This window comes from Primulina tabacum, chromosome 3 (genome assembly GCF_025594145.1).
Source record: "Primulina tabacum isolate GXHZ01 chromosome 3, ASM2559414v2, whole genome shotgun sequence".
NCBI lineage: Eukaryota > Viridiplantae > Streptophyta > Magnoliopsida > Lamiales > Gesneriaceae > Primulina > Primulina tabacum.
In genome coordinates this window covers 12,436,247-12,450,124 of record NC_134552.1, presented here as the reverse complement: position 1 = coordinate 12,450,124, position 13,878 = coordinate 12,436,247, and the positions used below count along the sequence as shown (strand labels likewise).

General features: G+C 33.8%; 1 protein-coding gene across 4 annotated transcripts; it reads right to left on the bottom strand.

The window, feature by feature from the left end:
* Nucleotides 1-577: 577 nt before the first annotated feature.
* On the bottom strand, nucleotides 578-13,244 carry LOC142540440 (uncharacterized). 4 transcript variants are annotated; one of them, XM_075646590.1, is made up of 19 exons: nucleotides 13,033-13,244; nucleotides 12,605-12,698; nucleotides 11,796-12,017; nucleotides 10,172-10,267; nucleotides 9,792-9,844; nucleotides 9,584-9,680; nucleotides 9,219-9,292; nucleotides 8,646-8,763; nucleotides 8,439-8,549; nucleotides 7,993-8,069; nucleotides 7,402-7,468; nucleotides 3,870-3,935; nucleotides 2,831-2,938; nucleotides 2,579-2,709; nucleotides 1,893-1,959; nucleotides 1,719-1,786; nucleotides 1,553-1,645; nucleotides 1,276-1,347; nucleotides 579-1,201 (listed from the first exon to the last, which is right to left on the bottom strand). In XM_075646590.1, the coding sequence occupies exons 1-19, from the start codon at nucleotides 13,086-13,088 to the stop codon at nucleotides 838-840; spliced, it is 2,034 nt and encodes a 677-aa protein (XP_075502705.1). In that variant the 5' UTR covers nucleotides 13,089-13,244; the 3' UTR covers nucleotides 579-837. The 4 variants fall into 4 exon arrangements, with proteins under 4 accessions (XP_075502702.1, XP_075502703.1, XP_075502704.1 ...); XM_075646587.1 differs by lacking the exons at nucleotides 12,605-12,698; nucleotides 13,033-13,244 and adding an exon at nucleotides 11,201-11,247 and having other exon boundaries at nucleotides 578-1,201; nucleotides 1,276-1,348; nucleotides 1,554-1,645; nucleotides 11,796-11,932; XM_075646588.1 differs by lacking the exons at nucleotides 12,605-12,698; nucleotides 13,033-13,244 and adding an exon at nucleotides 11,205-11,247 and having other exon boundaries at nucleotides 578-1,201; nucleotides 1,276-1,348; nucleotides 1,554-1,645; nucleotides 11,796-11,932.
* Nucleotides 13,245-13,878: the final 634 nt, after the last annotated feature.

Below are 13,878 nucleotides of genomic sequence, written 5' to 3'. Positions count from 1 at the left end.
GTTATGTGTATCGCATATGAAAGATATACTAATTAGTATTAAAAAAAATAAGCATTCCCCAATGCCATTTATTTTTTTAAAGAATATTTTTTTGAAATTTATTTATTTAATCTTAAGTGACATTTGAATCCGAGATATCATAGATTTTGGAGTCTAACCATTAACACTAGACCAATAAATCAACAACAAAAAATATAATTTTCACCTATAATTTTAATGTGTATCTTTTACTTTCTTTTACTTTCATCAAATTAATTACGAGGCATTTTTTTAAAATAGAGAAAATAAGTTAATTAGGGGTCGTTAGAACAATCTTATCAAAAAAATTTCTAAGATTTTAGGCACAAGAGAATATTATTCACTGTTACTGGGTTGGGTCTAATCCAGTGACCAAGATAGTTAGAAGGCAGGTCCGAAGCCCGAGAAAGCTCTGAATCGGGCTTAAGTTACCGTATAGGGCCTGACAAAAAAAAGATAAAACGACGACCTATCCGAAACAAAAATAAAAACAAGACATTTTACATCAATAATATTACAAACTGTAAATTCCATAAATAGAAATAAAATAAAAATTACAAACTGCAATAAAAACAAGCCTCTGTCATCTCAAAACATTAAAAAAATTTGAGCTCCGAAAAAAACAACATATTGAGATCTACAGACATTTAATTTATTTTACATTTTAAAATGTACACAAGCTTGGACAACTTAAAATGCAGCAAGCATTAAAGTGAACTCCCAAAGCTAAAATATTGCTCGAGGAGCTCAGAACCATTTACCAAGATTCGAAGACTACGAGCAAAACAGAACACTGTCGCTGTTGCATACGGCATCCATCTAGTTGCCAGACGAGTCCCCAGATCTCAACTCCCTCTCGAGCTCGTCAAATTCCCACTCACCGATTTCTTCTGTCGAGTAATCATGACGAACATTGCCAAATTCTGACTCCAGCTTTGCCAATTCTGCTTCGGGGTCAAGCACATGCTCTGGCTTCACAGGAGGCTTTTGGCCCTCAGCTTCAAGTGCCTCTGCAGTTTGGTCTGTGGGTTGTGGAACACTTTCTCTTGACTTACCCCGAGGGGATGCATCTGACTCTTTAGTAGGGTTCTCGATTTCCAAATTAGGCCTCTCAATGGATTCGAATTCCTGTCTTAGCTTCTCAATATTGTCGAATAGCTCTTTAACCTTGGGATTTTCTTTACTGAACGGTCCAAAACAGGAAATTTAAGAATGGTTAACAAAATGTGGGAAACAGAAGAATTTTGAGGATCAGACCTGGAGATTTTTCCTTGCTGAGCATAGAACTGCTCTCTCATGTTGTCCACTACGCTGGAAGTAGTTATGATCAGCAATAAATAAGACACTTGACTTCTGTAAATTTCAAGTGTAATTAGTCTTGGCATCTTCCTGTTTTTCTACAAAAGCACGCCTAGCACGGTTGATTCAAAAAAAAAAAAGAAAAAGAAATACTAGTGTTGGTAAGCTGTTCTCAGTTTTACATATTGGGATTATGAAAACACGATGCAGAAATATAGGGAGCATTGTTTTTACCCTAGCTTCATAATCAAGGTATTCCTCCTCCAGATTTCTCCTTGGATTCAAAATTTTGGAGTTGTCCATTTCTGTATCAAGAGTTAGTGCTGACCTGAAAAGGTAAAAAAGGCACTTTGGTCGAATTTGGAACCATAATCTACTGCAAACATAACATAAGGAAGTACCCTTGAGTCAGGGTCTTTAAATTCTCGACATATTTCCCAATGCGATCAATAGGATGTCTCAATTCTTTCTGCATAGAACAATAAGAGTGTCAAAGAGTATATAATTCGGAAATTTTTTGTAAGAACGGGAATATAGTTGGCTCAAGCGTCATCTAAGGGGAGACTAATAAGCACCTCATAAGAAGAGAGCAGCTTAGTAACCAACTTCATAAAGTAACCTTCGTGTCTCTCCAGTTCAGCACTTTAAAACGAAGTCATAAATTAGTATCAATATAATTTCAAAGTTCAAATATTATAACAAAGAAAATAGAACTCTCAGGACTAAAACATGATGAATATGAAAAGTTTGAGAACAGAAGCTAAAACCTGTACCTACCATCTTATAAGCATGAGGAAATTAGAGTAATTATTTCTGGGGTCACGGTGAAATACTCTTCTCAAATTAAAAAAATATCATAAAAATCTATGTTTATTAAATTTTTAATTCACCTGTAACTACCATATCTCATTCATTTTCCCAAAAATTTAAAATTATTAATATTTTTATCTATACTTTTGATTTTTTTTAAAACGATCACACCACTCCTAACATTTTCTAAAAAATTATTATAAAAATCATAAATTTAAAATAACAAAAATTGCATTTTTAAATAATTTAGTCTCATAAAAAATAATTTTTGGAGTTTAGTTTCAATTTAATTTCTATATTTTCACATTAATTTCTATATTTTAACATTAAAAAACTATTTAACATCATTTTTTTTAAATGCAATGATGCATATGCCGAGAGTTGCTTGGAAAAATTTAAGTGTAGCGATATCGGTCCAAAAATCCGATGCTGTCAGTGTTCAGAAACATACTTGGTATCCTTCTCCTTGGACTCGGTGTATGAACACTGAAGAGACCAAGCATCCTCCAAAAAGTTGATCCAAGTAACAAGAACGTTTACTTCTGCTTGACACGAGTTGATGGATCTTGATAGCTCGTCTTCCTACAAAGTTGCAAAGACAAATCCAATCAAATAATTGGAAGGCAAAATCAAACCAACAGTATACACATAAATTTTACACATGCGGAGGAAAACATGATAATTTTTTAACAGAGTGGTAGACCTTGGTTTTTAGATGGGCAACAATCTGATCATTTGCTTCGAAGAATTTATCCCTCTCTTCCATTACATTGCGAAAACGAGCTTGCGCGGCAGATAAGGAGATATTAACCTTAGTCATTGAAATAATTCCGACATATTATTCATAATCAAAATGTAAATTAGGAAAAAAAAGTCAATAGTCTTGTTATTTAAGAGATGACATGATAATGCCTAATGGAGGTGTCAAATGCACGTGGATTTATTAATTTCTTATGATGGTCGAGATCCTAGGCAATAAGAACAGGGAAGCATATCATTCAGATGAGACCCGAGTACAGTTGCATCTGAATTCAAATCTTAAATTTTTTTTATAAGAAAAAATTTTTATTAATAATATGATGAGAATTAAGTAAATAAATAATAGATCCTCGGGAACTAAGCACTGAAACCACATATTTAAAAAAATGAAAGAGACATAAATGGAGGAAGAAAATATTGGTCACATCAAAATTGGTCTTTAATAATGTTATTCATGAAAAGGAATTCTCTTTATTTAAGTGTGTGAAAGCGACCTTGAAATTCCAGTAGCGGATGATGGATTTACAAAAAAACACAGTAAGAGAATTACAATTGCACAGACCTAAGCCAAAAGCATTGGTTTTATTTGAACAGTATCAGAACACACTAGGGTCCTCCCAAAAGAGAAAAAAAAGAAGAAAATGAAAACTCTGTTAGAGTCCTACAAAACGTTGATACAGATGTTTCGACAAAATAATTTGCTATCCAACAACTTGACAGTGTTAAATCAATAAACAAAAGTTATATAAAAAAAATTAGGCAATGATAACTATTTCACGACAATGGCTGCAACTCTGGATCCAAAGATATTACTCTCATGAAGCACACTTATTGGTTATCATAGAGGAACCACCACATTCATATGAACACAAGCAGACCAGAAAGCAAAAAATAAATTGCCAGGATATACAAATGAAACATTATGCACTTGTCATTTTTGCAACGAACAGCGTCTTTTTTTATGAAGCAAATAAGATCTACACCTTTTTCAATTCAGTTTCAAGTTCAGTTCTCTGTTTCTCAAGACCAGATATCTCAGCTGCTAGTTCCTGAAAAAGGACAATCAAGACAAAAGCCTAGTTGCTTAACTAAAGCAATTTGGCGAAGCAATCATGATAGAGAACCGACACTACATAAACCAACTCATGGAAAAATACATCAAGAGAATAAAGTTTCTGATCAACACTAGATTTCATCAATAACATTTTATTCTCTTACTACCTGGCAGGAAAAAAAAATAATTACAAGGTCCAAGCCATATCAAACATCAGAAATGGATCTATAGAATCCAACAGTAGGCCAGAAGAAAAATTTGCATCATTTTTTAATGTCCAAGGAACTTTATTTAACGTCCTTAAATGACATATAAGTACTTTTTTTTACTTTAATACACTACATAAAGAAAGGAAAACTTCTCTGATCCTGCAAATGGGCCATACTGATGAAACAAAGGAAGTTCCCATAACAGCTGCAGTTTCAAACCTAACATCTTATCCTATTAAATAGATATAAAACTTTAATGTATACACTTTGCACAAGCATAAAGTCAACCATCAACAGCTGCAGTTCCCATCCTAACATCTTATCCTATTAAATAGATATAAAACTTTAATGTATACACTTTGCACAAGCATAAAGTCAACCATCAATCAGTTAAGCTAGAAATTCAGATATTAGAAGCAAAGAAGTGAACATTTCAAACATCATCAAATTTCAGGTATGCCAACCTAATGGTGTGATCTAATGCAATCCATCAATCTTTGAAGGAATTATTCATTTAGCATCCGGCAGGAAGAATTCACTTGCTTAAATACAGAATAAATCATCACATGCCATGGCGTGATCAGCGAAGGGTATGATCTAATGCAATCCATCAATCTTTCAAGGAATTATTCATTTAGCATCCGGCAGGAAGAATTCACTTGCTTAAATACAGAATAAATCATCACATGCCATGGCGTGATCAGCGAAGGGTAATAATACAGACATGTAAAAGTTCTTTCTAGATGGATCTTATTTTCTCCACAAATCTTATGTCAGAAGAGAAATTCCAAAAAGCAGTAGATTGGCACATTTTCTTTTAGTCTTATGATAAATGATAACAGTTCCTAAAAATGTTGTAATGCCCTGTCGTCCATAGGTCCTTATGCTCTACCTACGGTATTTCTATCATCCTTATTTTACGAATATAAAGCAATATATATTCTTAATATGAATTAAATTTCCATTGCATAATGTGGTTCATGTTTAAGAATTAGGAAATTCACACGAACATGACTCGTTATATAATATTGAGGTTCTTTCATTGTTATAACTCGTGTTAAATATTTTTGATATATGAAAATATATGATGAACACGAGTTTACGACTGGAACTTATTGAACTTGAGCTAAATATGTAATGAATTGCTGAAAATGATATGAAAAATGCAACGGTGGTTACGGTTTTAGCATGATAATTTAAATATTAATCTGAATGATGTGAGACTACTTCCATTAAAAAGCCAAGATATAATATTATAACTTTTATGTTTTGGTTTGTCTAAATCCAATCAAAAGAAGGGTCCAAATAACCCCGAAGTGTGTCCTATGTATTGTCGTTTCTGCAATGACACATTTTGGTAGAATGAGTATAACTCTCTGGTCCAATATGATAATTGAGTAAGGCTAATTGAAAATGAAAGCCAAAACATAGAACTACAACTTTCATGTTTACCACTTTTGCCAGTTCGAAGAGAAAATAATGTTTTGGACGTGACAAAGCGTGCCTCTGTGCGGTGCGCAAGCAAGACGTGCCACCGCGCCCAAGACCCTGGTAGCATGTTCTGGAAACACAATACCCAGCTGCGAAAGTGTGTTTCCAAGACACGATTGTGAGCATTTAAAGGGTAGATAACTCGATTTTTACACAATTTATTCCATTCCAACTCCTTTCCAAGCCAGAAAACCAATTGAGAACTTAGGGTTCTTCCATCCTCTTCACAAATTCTTCATCAAACATCCATTTTCTTCTTCAATTCAAGGTAGATTCCTCATCTACACAAGAAGGTGATCTTGAGTAGGTATTTTTTTCTTAGTTATAGTGGGTTAGTTAAAAAAAAAATAGAGAAATTTCATATGATGTTTGGAAATTTTCGGTATTCATGAATTATCCTATGAATTTGCAGTCTAAGAACACCACCAAAGCACTAAGATTATCGTCCCTCCTCGGTTGTAAGTTGAATTCGATCATTTGTTGCTCACATGAACATATGTTAAATACGATTGATGAAGTATGTATAACTTCTTTCATTATTTCAAGAGTTCAGGAAATTCTATCATAATATATTTATGTATTAAGTAAAATTGAAAGAATGAATTATATGTATCCTTTTGAAATGAAAAAACTATAAAATGAACGTGTATCTCAAGTGTTTGATAAAATGTATATAGAGAAATTACTTGATGGGTATATGTTAATGAATGACAATTAATACCTGAAAGTATGGAAAACCCGCAATGTAATGTGTTGGTCTACTTACATGTACAATGACTGAATGCGACTGAATATGTACATGTTTAATGAATGAATGAACATGGAGCTATCAATGCCATAAAATGAAGAAAAAAAATCAAGTATGAAAGTCATCATCAATATGTTGTTATTTATGTCATTCAAGGAATGATGGTGTGCACGGTACAAGTGAGGGTACTTCTTTTCAAGTTATGATATATGTACTTCGATATTAAACGAATTCCACTTGCTGAGTTTTATAAACTCATTTTGTTTAGCTTCATGTGATTCAGGCAAGAAAGGTTAGAATGAAACTGATGGTAAGTCATATGCCAAAATGCTGAAAAAGAAAAGAATGGTTGTATCATACATGTAAAGTTTTAAGAAATAGATGTAGTAATGGTAATTACTTGAATGGTTGAAGGGATAAAAGTACTTTGATATGTAGACATTAATGTATTTGAAGGAGTTTGTATGTATGTGTTGTATGAATGACTAAGAAAGTGATTTCGGAACTTATGTACATATATATTGATGGTTTTTATGTACTTGTGTGGTTTTGAAAGAATGGAGTTAAATTACGTTATGTAGTGGAAGTTTTAGAAGGGCATACTAGTTGTGAGTTTTATGAATTTAGCTTATTGAATTTGCATTCCTTTTGATACTTGATTTGAGACAGGTGGTTAAATACAGTTCACAGAGAGACGCTGCTGAAACTTTTGTACAAGTCAACCATTCTAGCTGCTATAGTCAGTAATTATGGTATATACACGAAATATATTTCTATGTCCACATACAATTTTCAAATATGTATCATGTACATGGTTAAGTCTGGGGTGTCTAGGGTGTCACAAATGCATTTGAAAGCATGTTCATTACCGTTCATAAAAGTCAGATTATCATGCAAAGACTAACATTTCTAGTGTATTTTTTAATCTTATCATCTAAATGACAGAAATGGGTTTCTGATTTTCAAGATTTCTTCCCGGCAAACAAAAAATCACATTCTGTAGGAAGAAATACCTTTTCTATTTCACTAACTTCAGTAGCTTTGCTCACACGGAATTTTAGCGCCTCTTCTTTCTGAACTCTGTGAAAAAGTCAAGGCAACCATAGATTCAGACAGTAATAACTAATAATACAAATCCATATAATAAAACAAAGCATCGAGGGATTGACATGTTTCTGTAATAGTATTTAAATAGCATCAGGGGGCATATCCCACTAACCCCCGAGTGTAGCATAACAAGAGTCTGGTTGTTACAATAATTGCAAAATTACTGCACTAAATACATTAAACTAAACTTAATTCCATGTTCCTTCATTAATTAGGCATATGATTTATTGAATTCCTGCTCCTTGCCCTAAAACTGAAAGGACTGTACACCTCATTGCGCCTCTATAAATAACATCATCTGATCATCATATTATCATAACATGGAAAACCCATATACAATAACGCAAACAACTAAAAATTAAGAAAGAAATAAACATAGATAAACAGCAACTCTAATAGAATAGCAAGATACAATCATTAAAAACACCTCCAGCACCTATTTGGGACTTTTATATAAAAAAAGAAAATGGATAGCACATATTTGCTTATGGAGGAACCTGTGTTCAGCTATGCGATTCTCAGATTTCCCCGACGAGCTGGAAAGAGATTCCGATAAGACTTTCAACTTATCAACCTGCCAGTGCTAAGAAAACTACTTTAGACATGCAGACAAAAAGATTGCATAAGAATTTTTAGAAATCAAGGAGCAGATTCCAATAAAAATTACTCCAAGCACATGTAGAGGTCAACAAAAGCAACAAGGTAAAGCAGCATCCAATGAATATACTTGCAAAAACTTGTGCAGGAAGGGACAATATACCAAAAAAAGTAAAAAAGGAGAGCAACCTCATATATAAAAAATAACTTAAATAATTGAAAGGCAAACTGATAAAAATGGAAACCAGAAGATGCCCCATTCAGTCTTATCTAACACTACGAACAAGATGCTATGAAAAGGAGACGGGCATTGTTTAGCAGAAGGTATAGTATGCAAACATTGTACCTTCTGAGCATGAATTTCAGTAGTATCTCCATATTTAAGAGCCTTTTTTTTCAGCAGGAGCCCTTCCAATCTGGAACAAGCTCTGATATGTGAAAGTGCCTCTTTTAGATCCTAAAGGAAAAATAAGTACCAAGACATAAAAATAAGAACTTCCGGTCCAAAAAAAGATGTTATCAAAGAAAAATGGGCAGGTGTGGCCAAGTTTACCTCTATTGTCAGAGAAATGTCCCCTTTATAGTTTGTTTCATGACCATCACCAACATGCCTATGTGATGCTTTTAGTTCATCAAGTTTTTTCTTCAAGGTGGAAACTTCGGCATCAATTCTGCATGCAGGCACACAGAAACAACCAAAAAGTAAGAAAAAAAATCTTAAGTTAAACCGAACTTCGCTTTCACATGAACCGGAGACTCACACTATATACCAATTCCAAATTTTTAAGTGAAAAATACGTAGGAAAAGGAAGTTAAAAAACTGAGTGTTCTCTAATACCAGAGCGCTAAAATTAAGTAACATTAAGTTAAACAGAACTTCGCCTTCACATGAACCAGAGACTCACGCTACATACAAATTCAAAATTAGCAAGGGAAAAAAGTATAGGAAAAGGAAGCTATAAACTGAGTGTTCTCTGATACTAGCGAGTTAAAATTAAGTAACGTTAAGTTAAACAGAACTTCGCTTTCACATGGACCGGAGACTCACACTACATATCAATTCAAAATTTTTAAGGGAAAAAAAGTACAGGAAAATGAAGCTAAAAACTTGAGTGTTCTCTAATACCTTCCAATATCAGCATTGACTTTCATCCCTGTTATGGCCCCTTCAGCAAACTGAAGCAGTTCCTCCCTCTTCACCTACCGCAATAATAACAATGTACTCATCAACCACTTAACCACTTCAAACGACATTGGATGCACTCCTAAGTCATGACTTAGGATCAGGTATCATATTCTAATATCAAAATTAAAGGTCTCATATCAATCTTCTTTAATGAGAATACTGGAGCACAAAGTATGGTCAGATTTATCAATCACAGAGCGAGACAAAAAAATTTAATGGTAAAAAATTCGCAAACGTCATCCTTCTAAGTTAGTAGCATTGGTCTGTGAAAAAAGGTACAACAGTTTCAATGAATCAATCCGCACCAATACTTCATCTTCATAGCTGGAAAAAACTTTTGCAAGATCCTGAATGCTGCTCACTATTGCGTTATGCACTTCTTTCCCTCCGGTGAGACATAAACTGAAAGAAGGAATGAAAGTAGAAAGATGGAGCAAATTATATTTCACCTCATGTTCTCTAAGAACAAAGCTGGAACCCATAAAGTATTGTCTGGGATCATGAAACACTTACCCAAATAAATCAAGGAGCAAAGGAACTTCATCTTCATTCGGTGGTTCGAGAATCTAAATCACATAAAAGTTAACCAACTCCATAATTACAATTTATACATATCTCAAATGCTTGGAATAGAACATATTAACACAGGGTATCGAGAAAAAAGTTACATTTCAAAACTTTAAACTTAATTAATTTTCCAGGACAATTAATTGCTGCAACTTCTATCTTGAATATCTCTCGCAACCCAAAAGGGTGAAAGCGCCATATCATGAACAGTTCACCCAACAAAAGCACCAAACTTATTTTTTAAAATGAAGAATAAAAGAATAAATTTTCAGATAAAAAAAACATCAGATATATACCAACTGAATGATTATGATTTGATCACCTACCATACATATGGATATTCCCTCTAAAGCTTGGCTGTAGAGAAAGACATCACGAAATGTCATCGGCTCACCACCCATAACTGAATCATAATACAATACCTGTCAATGCTGCAATAAATTAGGCAACATAACAAATTTGGAACCCTAATAATTCAATTTCACAATTATCAATTAGAAACAGATCAAGGCTTAAATTTTGCCAAAACAAACAAAAACATTAGAAACAAATCAAACAATTGAAATCACACTTGAGTTCATAAATACTTTAATCGCATGAGTTGCTCAACTCCAATACAGATCAAACAAGAAAAACTTCAACACCAAGGCCTATATAGTCAGATATAAGGAATCAAGGGATTCTGGATTCCAATCTTAAAAACCTTCCATTGAACATGTCAGCAGGCACACCATCACTATATGAAAAAGTCACAATTCTCATTGCAGTACTAATAAGTCGTGATAGCCAGCCACTCCAGCCATCAGGAATAACTATATGTTATCACAAAATATTAAATAATCCTTCAACCCTTTACAAATTTCCCTTATATTCATTCAAAAAGGAAGTAAACAAGCGTGACATTCCATTTTAACGTTTACGACAAGGCTAAGGAGCTGCGGTAAGTCTTCAAAAGTTGTAAACCATAAAGATCTTTGACAAATAAATTAATCGGATAAATAATAAATTAATTGTCACAACTACTCTAGTAACAGATATTCAACACATACACCAGCAAAACAAATTGTGAAACAACGGAAGGTTGAAGTTCTGAAGGATAAAATGACTACAAGTCCGGTGCGCCACTTCAATTCAGTACAGCAAGAACAAAATGGTTGACAAAATGCATAAATTGAAATTTTCAAATAAAAAGATGAAAAGCGGAGATAAATCCACAGCAGCCAAGTCATCATTATTTTAAAATTATGGTATGAGAAGAGCATCTACCTGACTTACAAAAGGAATCAACGGGCCTCTTTTTATACATGAAAAGATTTATATTATGAAACAAAGATGTACAATAGAAATGCACTTACATACTTGTTCCAAGAGTACCATGGAAATAGCATTGTCAATCCACGACCTTGGCATTTTAAAAATTTGTGATTTAGTCCAATAGAAACACATAAAAGTAGAAGGTGCAAACACTTGTACAAACAAGAACAAAGTCCTAAATGGATTAAAAATTATATTCGCTCTGGACCTATGTCCATCTCATCCAAATCAGGGTTCCATTGTGTATTGGAGCGTTTGTTTCTGCTGAAAGAAGATTCGCATCTATAACACACTTATTGGAGATTTTCAGGGTTCATAATTTGCAAATGTCAAGGCAGAAATCAAATCTCCAAACAAGTAGCTGACATTTGAATTTTATCCAAGTATGTCATGCAAGCATGGAGGATATCAGTAAAGATATTTGGTGTTTCTCCACTTTCAGAAATTATCGCTCCATCTAAACATATTGCCTAAGTTTCAAAGGGTTAGGCAATAGGCATCTACGCAGTAAGTGTGCCTCATTCGACTTCAGTGTGAGATGAAGTACGAAAGTAGAAAAGCTGGGACAGAGAATGAATAGATATCGCCCAGTGCAGTAGAACAAATAAAGTACAGCTGTGCAATCACTGAACTGACCATTGACTGTCTTCTTGGACTCTCCTTTGACTCTTCAGAAAGTTGATTAGGCTCGTTGATCTTTTCTTTGTCTTCAGATGAGGTCCTAGACTTGCTCTCAAATTCTTTTAGTATAGCTAGCCATCTCCTCATCAATTCAGCTCTCTCAGCTCCCCTACAAGAAACAGAGGCCTCTTCTAACCTTTTCACTGCCAGTTTAAAGCTTCTGAAATTCCGACCACCCTGATGAGAACAAATGGGAAATCTACCAAATGAATATAGGCCAAAAAATGAAAGCCATAATAAATATAAAGAAAGATCCACCTATAATGCAACAGCCAATATTTTTCCTCTAGAATTGGGCTGGTATATACTATACATCTTAGTCTCTAAATTGAAAGCGCTGAACATCCTAACACCAAAAAAAGAAAGTAAATCTTCTATCCTATCATGAACAAAAAGAAAACCATCACCAATGACCAATCAATAAGGGAGTAGAAGTTCTTTCTACAAAATATAACTAAGACCTTTCTCAACTCTATATGCATTAAGTACACCAACAGCCAAATAATATCACACAACAACAGTCAAAGTCAATACCCACAAACAAAAAATATATATTCTACTTTTGCCATTTTTTTGTGTGAACATTGCTATGTACATTCCGTGAAACCCCAACAAACGGTCAGTAATATGTAACTAGCTTTCAACATTCCATCACATTCCGAAAATAATACAAACCAACGAGCCTCTACATCCACTCCGCTTTACTATGTGAAATCGCAGCGAAAAAAATATAAAAGAGCGGGAGAATAAATCAGAAAACTTACAATGCGATCCTGGATGAGTTTGGCACCCTCGGCAACAGCTTGACCGGCATGATGAACGACAGAATCCGCATAGCTTCTTACTGTGAGGGAGGGAGCCACCCAAAGGCGGGGTGGGCTCCAGCCCAGTCTATTTTTTTGTGTCTGATTAGAAACATAGATTGAGTTTTTTTTATTTTTAAATTTTAGCCTTATATTTTTTATTTTTTGTCCAATTTTTAGCCTAATATTTAGCCCATTTTTTGAGAATTTTCTTTTACAGCCGTCCTCCCAAAATGGAAACAAGAGAATGAGAGCTGCTAGTCTCCTAGTGGTTGGAAATTTCACGTGAAAGAATTTTTAAATATTTAATTTATATTATTTAATGTTGTTTATCGATTCATTCAGTCCAGGATAAAAAATTTTTCTAGCTACGTCTGTGCGAGTAAGGTTTTTTCTTGTTTCCAACCTCCACCGCCTTGTTCACCGCCGATCGCAGCCACGACATTGTGTCAGCGAAAACCGATTCTATAGTTCAATTCCTAACGCGGAATAGCTAATTGTCCTCACAATACAGAGACTACGTGCTTATAAAGATAATGCATTCGCCAACATGATTTAATTTAAGGGTTTTTCCAGAGTGCGCTTCGTTTTCCTTATTATCATCAAGTTTATTAGACAAATTTGACTGTTTCTCCTGGAGTATACATCCATGCTTTAAAGCTGGATAACATTTATCACACAATATTCAGAAAGTGAAATGACCAAAATAGCCCTGAATGTCAATTAAAATATTGCAAGTGGGTTTGGTCCACTCCATTGTCCTTCTTTCTTCTTGTAAAAGCGACCACCGCACAGTATATCGCATTCCAATTTTTTGGTAACAATGAGTAGCTTTGGGGATAAGTAAATAGACATGGGAAATATTTTCAAATAAAATATTAAAGGGTATTTTGGTCATTAATAAATTTGTCATGATTTTATCACTTTCTTGAATTCACACCACACATGATATTATATATCTCTCAAATTATATATCTTATCCTATCAAACATTTATCAACCAAATTATCAATAATTCAGTTATCACATCCTACACACCAAGCGAACCCAAAGTTATATTTGTTTGACTTGTAGTCCTTTATAGATATAATTTTTATTTCGTCAATTATATTTTTTTAGCAAAACTTTAATTTTGGTGTTATATGTTTGTTACTTTACTATTTTCAACTCATAAGTTATCTGATATTAGTTTTAGTCATGTATTTAATTTTCAATTTTTCGATAATTTTAGTCATT

Bases quoted from the DNA above. Each gene is read 5' to 3' on its own strand.
- LOC142540440 (XM_075646590.1), bottom strand. From the start codon at position 13,088: ATGTCGTGGCTGCGATCGGCGGTGAACAAGGCGGTGGAGGTTGGAAAC. The intron at 12,699-13,032 runs ACCTTACTCGCA...CCTTTGGGTGGC, and splicing joins GAGGTTGGAAACAAGAAAAA to TCCCTCCCTCACAGTAAGAA. The intron at 1,787-1,892 runs GTGCTTATTAGT...TGTTCTATGCAG, and splicing joins AGCTGCTCTCTTCTTATGAG to AAAGAATTGAGACATCCTAT.